Source organism: Amphiura filiformis, chromosome 9 (assembly GCF_039555335.1).
Source record: "Amphiura filiformis chromosome 9, Afil_fr2py, whole genome shotgun sequence".
Taxonomy (NCBI): Eukaryota; Metazoa; Echinodermata; class Ophiuroidea; order Amphilepidida; family Amphiuridae; genus Amphiura; species Amphiura filiformis.
The window spans coordinates 29,615,659-29,635,718 of NC_092636.1; the positions used below are offsets into that span (position 1 = coordinate 29,615,659).

The 20,060-nt window shown below is 35.2% G+C and overlaps 1 protein-coding gene across 1 annotated transcript in view; it reads right to left on the minus strand.

Annotated features, from left to right (window-relative positions):
* Nucleotides 1-14,036, minus strand: part of LOC140160838 (E3 ubiquitin-protein ligase NHLRC1-like) — a 66,310-nt gene extending 52,274 nt beyond the window's left edge. Inside the window, exon 1 of the mRNA XM_072184155.1 lies at nt 13,247-14,036. Coding sequence (XP_072040256.1) covers nt 13,247-13,334 — 88 coding nt within the window. The 5' untranslated portion in view covers nt 13,335-14,036. The remainder of the gene's footprint in view (nt 1-13,246) is intronic.
* Nucleotides 14,037-20,060: the final 6,024 nt, after the last annotated feature.

Consider the following 20,060-nt stretch of genomic DNA (forward strand, 5'->3'; position numbering starts at 1 on the left):
TGGAAGACATGACTTTAATCGTGTGAATTTCAAATGAAGTAACCTGAATGGGCGATTCTATTCGAAATATACACCCCCCCCCCCCGGTAGGAAAATTGAGATCACGTCTACCATGGGGGTGTTTTTGCATCATAGATATTTCAGCGAATATCTGACTCGAGTTTTAAGGCGAAAGATGGTGACGTAACTCTAGTCAAGATTTTCAGTCAGGGTTTCTGTGAAATGTTTACTATGTGCTGGCCATTAAGCGATCATTGACTTATTGGGAGATAACCGTGCTGGATTATCAACTTTTCCATAATATAGAAGAAGAAAGAAGGTGATAGGGGAGGAGTCGTTTACCTGTTTACATGTTGTGAAAAAACGTGACCTTGAGATCGCATGAAAAACGTGACATTGAGATATTTGCGTGATGCTCATAATAGTTCATTTTTTGTCTTGCCATGGAAATAGTTAAGAGAATGCATTGTTTTTATAGTCGCTGTTGCGTCGTGAATCTATCGTCTCATATAACACGGGTGATATCATATTTTAGGTCAAACAGCCGAGTTGTTTTACGCCAAAAAATGACGTCGCCCGCGTTATATGAGACGATATGCACGACAGCAGCTAAAAGGAAACCTTTATTCTCATTCTCAAACACTTTAATTCAAATAAAAAATACTAAACATAGGTGTACCAACGTTTAATCAAATTAAATCATTTTACAAGGAATTACCTATGGCTTAGAGTCGATCAGTCCCGTTATTGTTATGCGCATCCGATTGGTTCAAATAGCGAGTACGCGTATTACGTCGACTCGCATGCGCTGAATCGTGTTATATCGTGTCATATCACAAGGCTAAGAGCCAATAAGATTACAGGAACTTTCTCAAGTATTTAAGAATAGATTATAATAATCTAAACCTGTTCAGATACCATGGATACGGTGACCCGGGACTGTGACCAAGCTGTCTGTGGTGGTGATGATAAAGGTATCTCGCTTCAATCTAACATGTCTTATCATCATTACATCTCTCCTACTCATTTAATACAAATTAACCAAGTAGTCATTCTGCAAACATAATTAAAACTGTCACTTTGTCTTCTATATATATTTTTATTAGTCTGATTTTGCTCACGTTTGTTTGCTTCATCAATGTATTGTTTTGTTTGTCTTGGCTTTACTTAAAGTTGTTTTTTTTATTACCGAACATTGTCGTATACAAAATTCATTATAGTGATATAAGAAATCTGTCAGGAGTGGATTAAAGCAAATGAAGAACATGATTGGAATCGGTCTTCTCGAGCAAAAATGGAGTATCTGTCAAAATAAATTGACTCAAAATAGATGATGTCTTTAGGAGGCAGCTGCAGTGTTTTTGAAGTTGCATGCTGAGTCTCCATCAAAGTAATGCATGCATTACGTGCAGTTGCATGAAAATAACATAGCAGACTATACAATATTTTGATTGGGGGCAGTTTTTGATGTTTTTACTCCTTTTTATTATTATTATTTATTTTATTATTATTATTATTATTATTATTATTATTATTATTATTATTATTATTATTATTATTATTATTATTATTATTATTATTATTATTATTATACTGAATAAGCCAAGAAATCCTCTTATTACTATCGTGGTCCATTTGAACACCAGGATGGGTTGAACAGTCAGGGGTTAACACCCTACTCTTCTCGAAACTGACTGTGTGCTACTAATTTGTATCTTCTGTAGAGCGACGGCTTAACGTCCCCTCCGAAGGACGGGATTCTCTCATGGTTCATATACCCACTGTCTAAATGTTCCATGGGGATAGCGGAAGTCTGAATTTAACCTGGATAAAGAAGTTTTCCACCGCCGGGAATCGAACCTGGGACGTCATTCACCAGAAATCAGCAAAAGATAGTATATTTTTGTTATTCACAAAGCAGATAACGTGTTCTTATTTGGCAGAATGCAACATCAACGCATATGTATATGTATAATAGTCTCAACATAAAATGTTAAGGCTATTAAAATATACGTCAAAGTAGCTTCTTTTTCATAAAATAATGTTAAAATAACTCTTAACAATTATGAAATGCACTTCAAGATTAGGGAAGATTTTGAACTCCGAAGAGACCTACTTTTCCTGCATTGTCCCGTATAATATGACTATAATACGTTAAGATATTATTCTTTTCATCATTTTGAGATGCTTTTAAGGGAATTCTAAACCAAAGTCAATCATTATTACGCCCGCATGTCTACACAGACATTGAAGACGTTTTATATTTACTGAGTTACTGACTGAGTCCCGATGGCGACTGCAGACAAACTACTCACTCAGTCACGATGTAAACATCTCAAAAAAAGTAACTAACCCCCCTTAAATAATGGCCATTATTCAAAAAGAGGCTATTGTATAACAAATCTGTAAAATGCGTTGGAAGCATAATTTATTTCTGCGCATTTTGACACCTCATTTGATACGATAGCCCAGAAAATAACAAAACACCGGTCATTTTAATGTAGTGAGGTCCAGATTTGAAAGTTGCACTTACATACAAATTTTACAATACAAAAACACTCAGATATCATTACACAGATTTCCTTCCATTACACAGAATGCAAAATCAATAGAATTTACTGCAACTTTCATATCTTGGGCTACGTCAATATTTAGTCAATTGCTACAAATGAGGTGTCAAAATGTGCAGAAATAAATTCTGCTTCCAACGCATTTGACAGATTTGTAATAAAATCACCCGTTTTTGAATAATGGTCATTATTTAAGGGGGGTAGTTACTTTTTTTGAGATGTTTATGATCGACCATGCCGGACCCTGATGGCCTCTTTTATCATCCGTCAAAATGATGAAAATGTGCAGGATTTGTTTGATTCGTCAACAACGTCGTGCACAAACGTCAAGTTCATTATGAAAAATAAAATGCAATTGACAATGCATCAAATACGACATTATCATAAGTGAATCCATACTACACACGATCCACAAAAAATGTTACTTGGGGATTCAACAAATATTATAATTATATTTTACCAAATAATACATTGTTTAATCCGTATCCTTTTATAGTTGGACCTAACTTCCAATTAAAGTCAAATTTTAATACTTGTCTTTTTTTTTTTTTTTGAAGAGTCAGAAGAGCATGCAAATAACATGTGATCTGAAACGATATCGAATGGTTGCTATAGTGTTCTCAGACTTATTTTATTGAATTGGGTAACCATGATAAACACCCCTATTCCACCAAAACACTTTTTATGCAGTGATATAGATAACGAATACTATTATCCCATATTATCCAATCCATATCACTGCCGGTATTGAGTCGAGATATCGAATTGACACAATATGTGAGATTTTTTTAAACGGATAGACACTGGCCGATAATATTGCTTGATTAAGTGTTAATAATTGATTTAAACGGTATGCAGCAGCTTGACTCAAAATTAAGACTAATGCGTGCATGCTGACAGTACAGCTGGGAAAATGTAATGGTAAGGGGCTGTGCAATAATTATGAGCCCCCGGGGGGGGGTAAAATTTCCAAACGGCTCGCCAAATATCGCCGCCCCCCCATGCCCCACCCCTCTCGGCCCGCCAAAAAATCTTTGCCCCCCCTTGTACATGCCAAATTTTTGGAAAAGGGGTATAATCCTTCTTGTCTTCCATGAGCAACCGCGTCACATCGGGTATAATCTTCCTTCCAGGAGCAACCACTGTGCATGATTGACGGGTTATTCCATTGCTCGTAATAGGGTAGTGTATTTTAGCGGGACAATGTTGGATGGTGCACGCGCGCGTGCACGATGTGCAAGGTAGACTTTCGCCCAGACTTGCCATGTGGTTGTTGGTGTAGGGGTGTGGGGTGTGGGGGTGTGTGTATGGGGGGGGCGTGTTGTCCGAGATGTTAGGAATTATTTAATAATAGTTATTAATATTGGAAGAACGTTTTAAACTTTAATTTAAGGCATCATATACGATTTTATACTATTTTAGATTTTCAATTAATAACAAAATAATAAAATAGCATTTAAAAATTATATTAATAGGCCTATTTATTATCGCACGCCATTGTAACAATTAAAAAAAAAGGCACACTTTCCGATAAAAATTTGGGAAACAAATTGATTTAAAAAATAAAATAAAACAATCTTTCTTAAACCAAATTTTCATGAAATTGAGGGCCATCAATAAACCAAAATGCACCCCAAATCTGTCGCACATCCCCGTAGTAGGCCTACCCTCCTTTCCACCCCGTTGCCCTAAACCGCCACGAGTATTTTTTTTACCTGTAGGCAAGCTCACCCCTACAGTCGCAATAGTCCTAGTCCAGATAGCTATTAACACACGCCTACTAATAACGTACTTTCATCAAGTGATGGCGCTATAAGGTTTACCACGGAAGCTGTTTGGTTTACCGTGGAAGAAGATTATACCCTATATGAATTTTTGGGATCCCAATTTGCAAACCTTAAATGGTCTATACATGTTGCGAGTGCAGCCAGCAGGAAAATTTGCATATTTAAGCGTTTCCGTGCGGTTTTCCTAAGCCCTCCCCCCGGCTCATAACTATTGCACAGCCCCTAACGTTTTCAGTTTCAGTGCAACTTCCAGGTTTTTCTTGAAAACGTGAGGAACAGGCCTTTATATATTTTCGTAGAGGATACCCGCTATTTTTCTTCACCGTTTTCCTTTTTTCTCCCCCTCAGCTCATTGTCAATGTCATAGGGCTTGGTCACGAACTATATTTTTTAATACGCTATAAATGAAAATGATAAACAATTAAGGTTGGTGGGTGGGGGTGTGTGTGAGATATGTGTTTGGGGGTATGTCGGGTGCGTTTGAATCGCGTGCGTTTGCATCGCGTGCGAAACCAGGAGTATGTGTTTGCAGCAGGGGCGTCAATGGGTTATTTTAGGTCTGCCAAAAATCGCTTCCCCCAGCCCAACCGACCTGCCAAAAATCGCTTGTCCCCCCCCCCCGCCCCTTTCGACCTACCAAAAAATGCCCCTCCCCCTTCGGCTTGCCAAAAAAATATCCCCCCCCCCCCATTATAATTCACCATCCCGGGGTACACATAATTATTATTGCACCCCTTCATTAGGAAACGAATTTGGAGAAAACCTTCTGTTAATAAAATACTATGCTGAGCCACCAGCCTGGGTGGCTCACGCGCTCCAGTAATTTCAGATGATTGAGCTCAGTAATCAAAGAATGTCTTCTAATTCATGAAAACAAATAGATAATCCGCTTAGCGGATTAAAAGCTTAGAGGGAAGGTGTTGCTGCGCAGCGAGTGTTTGTAATTATCAGAAGGTTTTCTCCAAATTCATTCTCTAATGAGTATGTATAGGCCTACATATGAATCGTTGATATCTTTTTCGTCGCGAAGAGAGAGAGAGAGCGCGCAAATAAGCTCAATTGTCCACAATTATTATACTTCACTGTCCTTGTAATCATCTTGAGATTGCAACGTCTTCACAAAACCTAGTATTCCCGTGTCTCATCTATTCATTTGAAACACTTCAAAGTAATATGAAAGTGTTTGTCGTTGTAAATGTCATTCAAATGTAAAAGTAATGAAGACGATTTCAAAACAGATATTAAATACATGAACTTGTTGTCTTTATCTTGCCCAAGGGTGACACGTTCTCATCTGAAGAGATATTTCAAAGAAGTGTGTTTGCTGGGATAAGCCTAATCTCCGGAATAACCTTAGTTAGTTATTTTAATAATAATTAAAGCACCTTTTGAATTGAATTGCAACACATAACACCTTCGGTTTCGCCAATATGTTTGGTTTACTTTTTTACATACCCAGTAAACACAAAAACGTTTTAAAAACGTTTTAAATAAGTTATATTTTGGCTTTTGGTTAAGGTAAAACGTTTTAATAACATTAAAATGTCGGATTATATAAAGGTCATGATAACGTTTTAAAACGTTTTGTATGAAAACACACTACAACAATATTTTTAAATGTTTTCAAAAAATGTTATTGTAAACTTCTTTTGCAAACATTTTTGCCAAATATTGTGTCAAGACTGAAAGAACATTATGTGAAAATATTGGAATCCAGCAAATACAGAAATGTTCTTAAAATGTTTTTTTTTCAAAACCTTTTAATAACATTTAAATGTCGGGTTATATAAAGGTCATGAAAACGTTTTTAAAACGTTATTGCAAATATTTTGGGCAAACATTTTTCGCAGAATATTTTTTCATCCACAATATAACATTTTGTTTAGAATGTTTTGTATCAAGTTTTCAAGAATGCTTTTGGAATGTTATTAAAACGTTTTATACCCTTTATATAACCCGACATTTAAACGTTTTCTGTAAAACATTTTTGTTTGCTGAGCAGTAGATTATCAAAAATGTTTTTAAGGTTATGAAAACGTTTTATACTCTTAATATACCCTTTATATAACCCGACATTTAAACGTTTTCTGACAACCTTTTATAACCTTTTGCGAATTATGTCGAAAACGTTTTGTGTTTGCTGGGTAGTTTTAACTTTTAGTTTAACTTAAGTTTCACCAGGATATTAAATATTAACGCGTCCCCTTGCCCTTGACATCTGAAAATACTTATCTTTAAGTTATTAATGTGTCGAAGCACAGACCTAAGTGATATGGACACGGTCAAGGTGTATTATCATATTGTGAACATATTAATATTATCATGATTATAGCCTAAAATGTCAGCTAGGTGACCTCAACCTCAACCATAAGTGTTACAAGGCTAACATACTAAAGCAACATACAGACTGACCAAGGAGTTTGGACTGACTGACGGATTAATACAATGGAAATAGATTATATTTGAATCAAATGATTTTAAGGTGAATTTTGATTTTATTATAGTATTGTCCCGAGTATTGTACATATCACAATATATATTTATAGGCCCTTCTGATCATGACTTTGAATAAAATTAATTATCATTTACGGTAATGTATGATTTCGATCAAAATTTAATTTTGTTATTCTTTGCCAAAAATCATTACAATATTAGTCTTATTAGTGTAAAATTTACATTAACAACGGACAATGAGGCATTCTGATCATTTAAAGCTGAAATAATGCGGTATAAAAGAAAATCACTAAGCCGCTTAACTGTGGGGAAAATGGCGAATAAAACCACGAATCCGTTTTAATAAAAAAAATTTAAAAAGGGGGGGGGGCAATACCATGAACTTACCGTGAATCGTGCAAAAGTAGAAATTAAAAAAATGAGCAGACGTCCTTGAGAGCAAATCACACATTATTACTTTAAAGGAGTGTTTCGTGATTCTATGGTATATTTCAGTATAAATATCCACGAAAAAGACATAATTCCGATTTTGCGTTTGAGGTACATAGGCTCCTCTGTGTTGTAATTTCGTTCTGTTAAGGTGGTACTACACCCCCTGATAAATTTTGTGACTAATTTTGCATTTTTCTCAAAAATAACTACATGCTGGTAACAAAAGTTATGTATGTTATAGGGGCAAGGAATCCAATTACTTCACTGAAATTCCAGTGATTCAAGACAAGTGGTTCATTAATTATAATTAGAAATGAGGTACATTCTAGCGGTACCTCTTTTCTTATCATAAATAACACACCGCTTGTCTTGAATCACCGAAATTCCAGTATAGTAATTGTATTCCTTGCCCCTATAATATACATAACTTTTGTTACCAGTGTGTAGTTATTTTTGAGAAAAATGCTAAATTTGTCACAAAATTTATCAGGGGGTGTAGTACCACCTTAACAGAACACAAATACAAACTTGATGAATTTGCCATTTTTATTTTTGCACACAAACATTATGTAGCCAGAGGTTTCAGTAGGTATAAAAGTCTCAACCTTATTTTTAGAAAAGGGGGGTGAGGCTGGGAATCAAGAAATAGGGCTTATCCCTTTCATAAAACGTCGAATGCACTGGTTTTTATAAAACATTACGTGATACGTCCCCTTGCGTGACAATGTGTGTACGTGAAATATAAATAATTTCGGCTAACATCATGTCTGGGCAAAAACTAAATAGGCCTAGGCCTAAACAAACTAACAAACAAAAACAGAGAGCAGCCGTTATTTAGGCCTACTCTTATTTGCACTAGAAAGTGGTGGTCCTTTTGTTCTATAGCTTGCAAATGGATGAAAAAATAATCATAAAAAATACCACTAAAATAACACGTAACTTGATCGAAACAATTATTTTCCCACACAACATATGATTATATATTTTAGTTTTTGCATATGTTTGGTTTCATAATTGGTTTGTCTGTCTGTGCAAAACATAGAAACAAAGAACATCCCCCACAAGTATGCTGGGTTCAACGTCTGCTGTATTGCTTTGTCATTGTATTATTAACTTTCTCATATTAATGTAATGATCATACCATCATACACATGTCCATTGTCCATATATTGTTATCGATCGGAATGTGTCTATTTCTGTTAAATGTACTTTCAGCGCTACAATATAGCACAGCAGCAGATAGGTGTATCCCATCATGCTCTGCAGTACCACAGTATAGAACTGCACATGCCATAGAAAGTGTACACAAAATCCCTCACTTCAACTATCAATTACTCGCTTATATCAGGGGAGTTAAGACTTTTGTTTGAAAAAATATGATCTCCAAAGTATTGTGAAACTATCCATAGCTCTCAATATCTAAGCCGCTCTTACTTATGTTTTGTATGTATTTGCTATGGAGCAAGCAGATGCATGATGGGATACTCCCTTCAGCTGCTGTGACAATATAGGCCTATATATAGTATATAGCTAGCATACTTTGATATGCAATTCACGGTCCAAAATTAACGATGAAAAATTTATTTGTATGCAAACTACTGAAAACATTTACATGTACAATGCGATCTATAATGATTAATAACAATTTTGTATTTTTGTAAAGTATTTTGGGCAAACATTTTTGAAAAATATTTTTAACAACAGTTAAATAACATTCTGTTAAAATGTTTTGCATCACGTTTTCAAACATTTTTTATGAATGTTTTTATGCCCTTTATATAACCCGACAATTAAACCTTTTCTGTGTGTTTACTGTATATATATTATGTACTTTGTAATATACATGGAGTATACTTTGGTCTCTCATCTTTGCTGCATACTATTTAGACAATTGATTGGGTATACTTCATTGATCAAAAATATCAATGACCAATTAATTTATTTTTGTTTCAAACACAGTACAGGCTAGCTATATTATTGATTTAGTCTGGTTCATTATATACAAAATTAGCCTTACCTCAGTGCTCAGTGTTACAAGGCTAACATACTAAAGCAACATACAGACTGACCAAGGAGTTTGGACTGACTTTTTCAAACATTTTTTATGAATGTTTTTATGCCCTTTATATAACCCGACAATTAAACCTTTTCTGTGTGTTTACTGTATATATATTATGTACTTTGTAATATACATGGAGTATACTTTGGTCTCTCATCTTTGCTGCATACTATTTAGACAATTGATTGGGTATACTTCATTGATCAAAAATATCAATGACCAATTAATTTATTTTTGTTTCAAACACGGTACAGGCTAGCTATATTATTGATTTAGTCTGGTTCATTATATACAAAATTAGCCTTACCTCAGTGCTCAGTAGGCCTATACATATACACCCACCATAAAGATGAAGGTTCGCTATAGCCCGAAAACGTTGCTAGTGCCCAACAGTTCTAGTATGCCCTAACCCTAAACCTTACCCTTACCCTAACCCTAACCTTAACCCCATATATCCTGAACTTTCGGATTATAGCGAACCCGTCTATGTTTCGGACTAGCTAACCTTTGGAGTATCGAATACGCCTGCACACCATATATCAAATGGAGTCACTCATTCAGTAATAACCCCATTTGAAATTCATACTCCCTACTTGTGTGGAAAATTAAGGTAATGTTCAAACGATGGGTGAAATAATTTAGCATGCTTGGAAACCACAACAAGCTTAGATAACATGATAACGGCTAGTTTCTATATCCCCAGGTCGCAAAGTACTATGCATGATCCAAAATATCAATTGAAAAGGTTAAAATTCATTAGTTAAAATATCAATTGAAAAGGTTCAAATTCATTAGTCAATTTCTTATTTCTCATTACTCATCTCATCAAGGTCTATATATATATATGTATATATAATAGCCTATATTGTATGTGTTTGGTCATGTGAATAAAGGTAAACCTTTGCAAAAGCTGCATGGATGCAGAGATGGAATGTATAATTAAAGTTCAAGGTATCGATTAGAATTCAACCAATTATAATGTAAATAAACGAGACTAGAAGTTCAAGGGTAACGCAAGCTGTGTCCAAGACACGGGACTTCCTAGATATAGTCTAGGACAATAGCCTCATCACGTGGGACGCAGTTCAAAACAAGAAAGTGTGTTTGATGAAAAAGTGTACTTTTACATTTGACCTCAGGTTTTATTAAGGATTGTGTTTTGTTACTTGATACCATTGCTAATTAGGGAACTGAGACTGTTGCTGCGTGACAAAGAAATGGTTAATTGTTTGAAGTAACATGATCAGCAGTCTATATGAAAATGGGAAACACACACGTACCCCCACATATACCCCACCACCCCAACACACAAATAAATACACATAGCATATTCTATATGATAGTACCCGGCAACTCGGCAAGGCCTGAATTAATATTGTAAAACTCATATAATTTTTTTTTCTTCTGAAAAACGGTACGATTATCATTATCATCATTTCGACCCCATTACGCAAATTCTCGGTCATCATTTCATCATTTTGACCCCATTACGTAAATCCCCAGTCATCATTTTAATGCATCTTTCCCCATTACCCAAATTTCCTTGGATGGATCTCAAATTTAATTGCTTAGTGTTATCCCTTCCAACAATTAAACGTATTCCGCGCATTAGTTGAAACGTTTTGCTAAATTAACTTCAACAAAATTCGATTGAGTACATCGTTAATGAGGACGAACAAAATTAATGGGATCAGTTATCTTTGCACGGCGGAGGTTACAAATGATGTGCTCGAGTCTTTAGTGTATATGGGGGTATTAGTGTTGTGGGGTATTTTGTGTGCATGTGTGTGCATTTCTTTTTTGCATGCGTTCTTTATAGTTTACATTTACTCACACGATTTCATACTATTTGCTCAAGCTCAGGTAATCATAATAATTGACCTATTATACATTATCTAAATAATAAACTTATCTCTAACTGTCTAAGGACAAGGGTATCCCACGCGCTAAGAGCTGTTATTCCGATGCCAATCACGATCATATTGCCGGTATCTCATACATATCTCACTAGCTCAGAGGATGTTCCAAGCAATTAGCCTAAGTAGTATTACTGGTATAGGCCTAGCATCTTAATTAATTTCCGTCTACAAAATAATTATAATTATTGGGGATTTCCCTGAGTGTATAACCCGATGGGGTCAAGAGCCAACCGAGGAAATATAAATTTGAAGATATATCTTTTATATTTTGTTTGCGGCTTTACTGGTGAGTGCTCTCCATCCAAAAGATACGATCACTTTAACTTGGGGAACAAACCAAAAGATCGATGACGTCCTATAAACGAGGGGGTAAAAATACTCGATTACGTTTGTACAAAAACATCGGTCTGAAGAATGTGTCATTATTATTGGGCTATTCCAGAAAATAGGTGCACACCCCCTATAGAGGAGTAACTTTTCAATCAAAGAAATGTCCGGATTTCCAAGTCTACTTTCTGAAAACGACTGGATTTCCAGTTGCCAATGTTACTGGAAAAAGCTTGAAAATCCAATAAAATGAAGGCAAAATCACGGAAATGTTGACAATGAGCTCTCAAATTGAGGATTTCTGATTTTAAACTATTTTTCTGCCGGATTTTTTTGCCTTTGGGCACTTTAAAAGTCTGGATTTCCAACAGTCACGACTGGACAAAAAGTCCGGATATCCGAACTCCTCTATAGGGGGTGTGTATCTATTTTCTGGAATAGCCCATTATTATGTCAAATTTTTCAACATTTCATTATTACGTTTCTTGCATGCAGGGAGGGAGGGGGGGTCGGCTGAGAAACGAAACTAGTTACGTTTATAGGACGTCATCGATCTTTTGGTTTGTTCCCTTATATATATAGTTCATCAGTTCTGTAATTTTTTGCAAATTTGAAATCAGAACCTGCAAATTAAGGGCTCGGTACCCAAAAACCCCAAAATATTTAGGTATTTTATGAAACTTCATGTATAGGCCCTATCTTCAATACGAAAAGTCAAAATGTATAATTATGATGGTCAGCTTTTCCTCCCAGTTACACTGTAAGTACATAATCATTATAGATTTATAAAGTTTACTTCGAGGACTGTTAATGTTAAGTATCAAAAATGTAAAATTTTAATAATTTCCCATAAAATGTGTATTCACGAATTTCAAAAAATCAAAATGATTTGATATCAGAAGGTCCCATAAAATATAATGTGCAAAGGTAGGTGACCGAGCCCCTAAACCATAACACACACAGAATACGTCATATAGATTCAGTACTTCCCACGCATTTATACAGGTGTCATTCAGATGATGCCGTAGAGTTTGCCCTATGGTTCACCACCCCTTTCCCCTACCCTAGTGATACGAAAGTCTAGTTACGTCACTCGCATGACATCGGGTTTTATTAAAGATGCATATTGTCATCGGGAATAAAACGTAGTTTTACCATATCTTGGAATACCGTCGCGTACCACTGTGAGTGTACAATCAGCTTGCTGTAACTACACCGTATGCCGATCCGTACACGAAGAGCTATATACAAAACTGTACAGGTACCCCTACATACATGTACACATGGACCCCCATCCCTAAGCACCCCTACCCACCCCACACCCCTACATTCTCATAAAGGTTCTAAAAAGCCTATTATAGGCCTACAGAGGAACATTTTTGTCATATGGAACCCTGGAACCCACTATAGGCCACAAGAAAAAGTTCTTTAACATGTTTAAACTAACAGAACCCTTTTGGCCGAAGTGTTACCATTTTGACATTCGTAGAACCTTTTTGGCTCGCTGAACGTTCCATATCTAGAGGACAGGTTTTAGAACCCTTGTGTCCAACCCCCTACACTGAGCTATTCCCCCCCCCCCCCCCACACACACACCCCACCCACCCCCACCCGGGCCCCACATACATGACATACATACGTCGCAAGCATATTCAATTTCACTTTTGTCGTGATTTGACCCTTTAACTCGGCACGTACCTGTCGGCCAGGTGATGCAGTCTCCAGCATCATCACAATGGTTAGCATCTGATGTTTTGGTACCTTCTTCCTCTCCGTGAGATGGCATGTCTTATCTTGCAGGTTACTCAGTTAAATGATCCCTAGCAATCTGTCGGCGAATAATCTGTCAGCCACTTACTCGAGATGGTAACACAAGAATATTTATATCACTGTTCAACCATGCATACACCACGTGTATTTCTTAAAAGTTCTTCAAAACACAATGAAGATGAAGTGATCACCTTTTGCCCATCCGATATGGTACGACAGTATGTTGTCACTATATCATGAAAGAATATTCCAACGTTATAGCCAAATAATTGATTTGCTTATATGGCAAGAAACATTTCCGCTCCGAAGAATTATCGATGCAGAGGTTTAAGTTCAATAAAATAAAAATTCACTCATATAAAATATTCTCTCATTGCTGTTAAATACTATCCCATGTAAGAAATTCCTTAATGCGAAATTCAGGCAAAAAATACAGTACGACTGGGTTTCCGTCAAGATGGATATAAATGATGGCGATGATGTTGTTCAAGCGGGTTGAATTTTAAGTAAAACCTTACAAGATAATTGCATGCAGGCTCGGGCAGACATGCGTGTGCAATATTTGCCTCTCCTCCATCCAGAAGACGTGTACGTGTGTTCACTGAGTCAGCTAGTGACAAATGGTCCATTCCCGTACGACACACAACGACCTGTGCAAGTCTGCTGCGCTTAAAACAGGATATTGTACACGAAAGTGTGTCACTTAAAATCATGTATTCGGGATATCCGCCTTTGTATATTTGATTCACATATAATAAATTGTATTTCGCTATATAAAATTTTCCGGAAATACCTTTCTCATCTGCACCTTCTGTAAAGTACCAGTAAATGCCGATTATAATACTACTCAAAAATAGTCAGGGGATAAACAATACATATAGGCCTATGTTTAATTGTTATCATCAATAATTCTTGTTAAATATTAATGTGACCTTAAATGATGAGACGTATAAATGCCAACATAATTTAATTGTTGCATTGTTTTATACCTGGAAAACCTTTAACTCTTAGCGGGTAATAACCTCGACTGCCACTCAAGAGTTCAGATGAGTCCATATATCGGATTTTTGAAAGCAATTTGCTTACATGTAAAACAGACGAGGTTGTTCTCGTCCTTCGGATAACCATGATAAGGACATTAGTCTATAAGAATTGTTGAATATATATCCAAGGTTGCCGGTTTATTATATTCTTTTGAGTTCATGGAAAATAAAGAAATTGTACTTGAAACATGTTGAAATAGGCTACACTGGAAGTCACTAGTACTGGTCAAGGTTTTTAAACATAACAAATTCATTCATTATATTCTTGTTCACGAATGTTGTTCTGAACTGCAAATTGTCAAAGTGTGAATGTACTTTTATCGAGAACACTTTACAATTGATTTTTTTTGCTACGATGATACCACCCACCCTTGTGTAAATTGTGTTACAGGCACTGTAAAAAGTGGTTGGAAAACATCTTTTTATATAGCACTCTTTAATCTTTTTAACAGCATTCTGCACGAATGTGTTTATACAATTTTATGCGTTTTTGACCAATTTATATATTTTGGTGTTAACAGATTTAACTTAGGCCTATACGAACAATTTGACTTATAATTGCCAAATTTTACATGATTTTAGCAAACTTAAAAAATCAGAACCGGTTTTTTTCGTCGCCTAATTGTGATAATATTTTTGGACGTTATAATTACAATATAATTGTCAATATTAATTACGGTATTAAGAAACAAAAGGCTGCATTATTTAATATAACTTTATCAAATGAATACCCAATGCAAGGAGGGGTGTCATTTTTGTCCCGTGTGTATGATTTTTCTCGGAAGGGAGACATGCAAATTTTTCGTTTTGATATACCGTAAAAACTTTTAAAAACGTGAAATTGTACCAAAGTCCGGTGCTTTACCAACTGTGTGTGGATGAGCTAATGGGGTTGAGACACTGATTTGTAGGTTTACTTGTTCGTATATAACTATATGTATCGATGATTTGCTCAAAATCCTTTACACTTTTGTGGATGGTGCACTTAATGTTTGCATGTTTTAAAAGCGCTTGATAGTAAGCACATATGCTAACTATCGAGTTTTTACGGTATATTATTGGCTCAGTCATAACGACGTTTTCATGTATTTTTGGGACCTGAGAACACGTTAGACATATCGAATTGCATTTTGAAAACGTGGCCATTCTGATATCAAATAATTTTGATGTTCGCGATATAATATACATTTTATGGCAAATGATTACAAATTGATGTTTTGAAATTTAACAGTCCTCGAAGTAAATTGTATAAATCTAATGATATGTACTTAAAGTATATGTAGCTGGGATGAAAAGCCGATTATATGAAAATTTTGACCTTTCATACTGAAGATATAGATTTTTTCCAAAAACAAAAAACCAAACAAAAAAAACCAAAGTCTTTTTGGGAAAAAATGTATATCTTTAATGTGAAAAATCTTCAGTGAAAAATCAAAATTCTCAATTGATGGTTGGCTTTTCATCCCAGCTACATACACTTTATGTACATCATTAGATCAATAAAGTTTACTTTGATAACTGTTAAATATCAAAAACATCAAAAATGTCAAATTTTAATAATTTGCAATAAAATTTGTATTATATCGCGAATTTCAAAAAAAATCAAAATATCTGATATCAGAAGGACATTCCTCGTATTTAATAGTAGGCATATTAGTGTTGCTCATGGCGCATATCTGCTTGCTTCAAGCATGTCAAAAAATTGATTAAGGTTAATGTTTATGTACTTTTTCACATATTGATACTATGAATTCATTGATCGATTTACTAGTCCAAAAATAGGAATAAATTACTTAAATCAATAGACTATAGTGACGATTGAAGATGAAATTATCGGATTGTTAAGGACAAGGTCAGGTCATGCTGGAGTCATTAAAATAATACAAAATAAAATATAAGAAGTGAAACTCAGGTAAACTGGACACTATAATAGGCCTAAAGAAGAGAAAAAAACCCAGAACCATGAAATAATTTATAAAATGAAATATAAAGTGAAATATATTGCGAAGTAATTCATCGCAATTGGAGAAGCCATCAACCAAATGTTGAAATGTCTTTAACATTTATTTTGCACTATAGCATATAAATTTACAGCTCTTTGTTCTTTCGATCGACGGTATCTTAAAGCAAACATAGACGACAAGCCAGACAAAGAAACCGAAATGACTATATTAATAATATGATATATTTTTCTCTTCTACCGGAAGTGGTGACCCGCTTAGCCACAAAGGTTATAACTTTCACTTCCCGAGTGGTATATATAGTTATACTTTTTTCATGGGCTATTAAACAAAAAGGTGACTGAGATATTATTAAAGTGGGTAAAGTTTCGATAGAAGTAATTTTAATGTCATGACTAAACAATGTGCTACTACTTGGCACACAATCAAAATCGTTTCCGGGTAAATGGTTGTCGATATAACTTGATATAACCGTCCATACTCTGGCATCTGCGAAGGTTAACATGGTTAAGTCAAAGTCGTTAGCACTTCAATACTTCTTGGATCAGTATAAAGGAACCGTGCAATATTTACACCAGGCGGGAAATTGGAGTTCTGAAAAAAAAAATCGACGAAAAATTTTGCGTCCATCAAGTCCGCTAAGAAATTTCGGATTTCCCCTTTTTTTTTCCAATAGTCTCCATTAACATTCCCCCTCATGGTTCAAATAATAATAATAATAAAAATCAGATTGCCCCGAATACCACACAAAAAAAAAATTGTGATCCCCTCAAAAATAGCATTACCCCTGGTGTAAATATTAAAGGTCCCGTCCCTAACCGTCGTAACCGAAATACTTCTTGAAATGAATGACATCATGCATTCTATTCAATTTCAAGCGCCATAATTGCATGAAGAACATTTCTCAAACCACTTTAATTTCCACAAAGTTTATGTGCAGATTTCTTAATTGTTATAAAATACTAAGACAGTCACACTGCTCACACACCACAGTAAAAACGTTTTGATCTGAGTTCATTTCGTGGCTTTTGAGATATACCTTATTTTTAAGCACACAACATCAGATATCTTTATCAGGATCGAGTTTGACGGGAAACGTTTTGATTTTATTTACATCTTTTAATGTAACAAAGACAAGAATATGAAAAAAAAAGAGTTAAAAAATGGATTTTCCCACCAAATTTTTGAGCCACCAATTGCCCGCCAAACACGAGATTGAATATTCTCCCTGGTTAAAGGTATACGGTGCCGGATGTGCCGTTTTGGGGATATACCTTTTCAGCGATTTTGGTGTATATCGATGGGTGGGTTTTCAGGTGAGACCTATGGGGAGACTGTTTAGCAATTTGGGTGCTTTTTGTTGAAATTTGGAACTAGTATGGGTAACAAAAACTGCAAAAAGTAGGTATATAAAGTCAGTATATCCGAAAGTCTACGTGACACACCTCGTACAATTTTGTTCGAAGACCCCCCTCCCCCCCCCCATCCTTAACATGGTTTGTGATGATGAGCGACACTGTGCTATAGAAAACCGTTTTGCATATTCAATCTACATTCTACTACTTTTGCATTATATTTCTGTGAATCACTCTGAGGGTGCATGGGGGGGTGTGGGGGGTGGCGGGGGATGAGTTGGGTTTTTTTGGGGTGTGAAGCGCCACTTGCGTATAGCCTACACAGACACCCCGACACACACAGTTTCAGCATTGTTTCAAATGATTTGCGGCATTTTTATTTGCCTATAAGTTGATCAAAACAAATTTGATCAAAATGTTTTTTTCTTTAAAATTCTTTTTTGTAAAGCTTCCAGACTATACTCGTACATGAAAAGTAAAATATTACTTTTCTAAATGATTAAACATTTATAAGACTAGGTCAATAACATTAGTTCACGTGTCGGTCGGTGTAACCTCAGAAATATGACGAACTTGACTAAGAAACATTCCCCCTTAGGTCGTATGTGGTGCAGTGGTGGAGTTTTTTTGTTTGTTTTTAATTTTAAAGATTAAAAAAATATCTTAAGGGGGTTTCAATGTGTGTAAATCTGTGGACATCCACCTTTATTTCTGACATTGTTGCGGATACTAATGGTGAATCACAATCAATATACCTGATCTGTTCAAGTAAAACACAGTTTCTATGTACAAGATAGAAGATAGATTATACTAACAAATTCTGAGCGTTTTATATAGGCCCTACTTTAGAATGATCTTCAACCATTTCGATTTTGTTTGTTTATACATTAGTCATTAGGGTATGTCGGGTTATCTTGATATTACTAATTCTGTCTATTTGTCGGATGAGAAATTTACTAATCTTGGTACTAGTATTACTAATTCTGATTTATCTGACGAGAATTATACTGAGCTGTCAGCTGTGAGGAGAACATTAACGTTGGAAATGTTGGATTCAATTTGTCAATACGTCCCTTCATGTTCGGTATTCAGTAGAGCCGCAGAGTGACGTCATTAACGCCCCCGTCAGCACGACCAGAGCATTCAACTTGAGTTGAAGCCGAATTGTTCAGTCGCTGAGCGAAGGCCCCATTGGCTTTGACTAATGAAATTGAGCGCTTTTCCAAATGCAATAGGAAGCGCTCCATATCATTGGTCACAAGTCTATCGCTCTTCGCCTACAGCGATTGACTTATATATGTACCTTCGTTGTGATCAACAGGTACAACATAACACGTTTCTTTAATTCTAAGAAAAACACTGAAGCTTTTTTATTCGCATAGTAAAATATTATGTACTGCGTCAAAAGAGTATCAGAACACTTCAAACAAAAGCCATATCTTACATACACTACTCCCTATTCCAGAAAAATAGCCCCCCTACAGCACTAAATGTTTGGAATTAAAAAAATATTATCCTGTTTTGCCAAGTGAATAATAGCTAAATCCTAATCCTTTAGTTAGTCCTAACTGGCAATAAAAGTCAAATTTCAATATTTGGTCAATTTGAGGTAAAATGGTCTAAAAACTTACAATTGTAGTGACAAAATTGTAAGACTTGACACAAGTCTAAGCATTCAAAATCTTGAGTTTCTAGACTAAGAGTTAGCTCATAGTGTTAATATTACATGTTATTTTTGCTAATTGATTATGCAACATATTGGAAAATGTGTTTTCCAAATAATAGAATGCATAACTTGAATTCACAGAATACGAAAAAGGTCAAAAAACACCTTCAAAACGCATGTTTTTTGGCCCTTATTTCCAAAAATTGACCAAATATTAAAATTGGACTTTTATTGCCAGCACTGCAAAAACAAGTGTTAATAGATTAACACTATTTGAGCAACACTTTTTAAACATGTTAAACCGTTAATATATTAACATTTATGTTAAAATATTAACAATTGTGTGTTAAAATATAAACACAAATGTTAATATTTGAACACATTAACGGTTTAACGTGTTTAAAAAGTAACACTTAATATATTAACACTTGTTTTTGGAAAGTGGTGTTAACGTGTTAAAGCATTTAAAAAAGAACACCCTCATTTAATCATAGTGTTAATGTGTTAATAAAAGTGTAAAAGTGTTAATATTCTAACACATAATTGTTAATATTTTAACACAAATGTTAATATTTAAACACATTAACGGTTTAACATGTTTAAAAAGTGTTGCTCAAATAGTGTTAATGTATTAACACTTGTTTTTGCAGTGAGTTAGGACTACCTAAAGGATTAGGATTAAGGTTATACAAGATTTTGAACTTTTGTGTAGGCAAA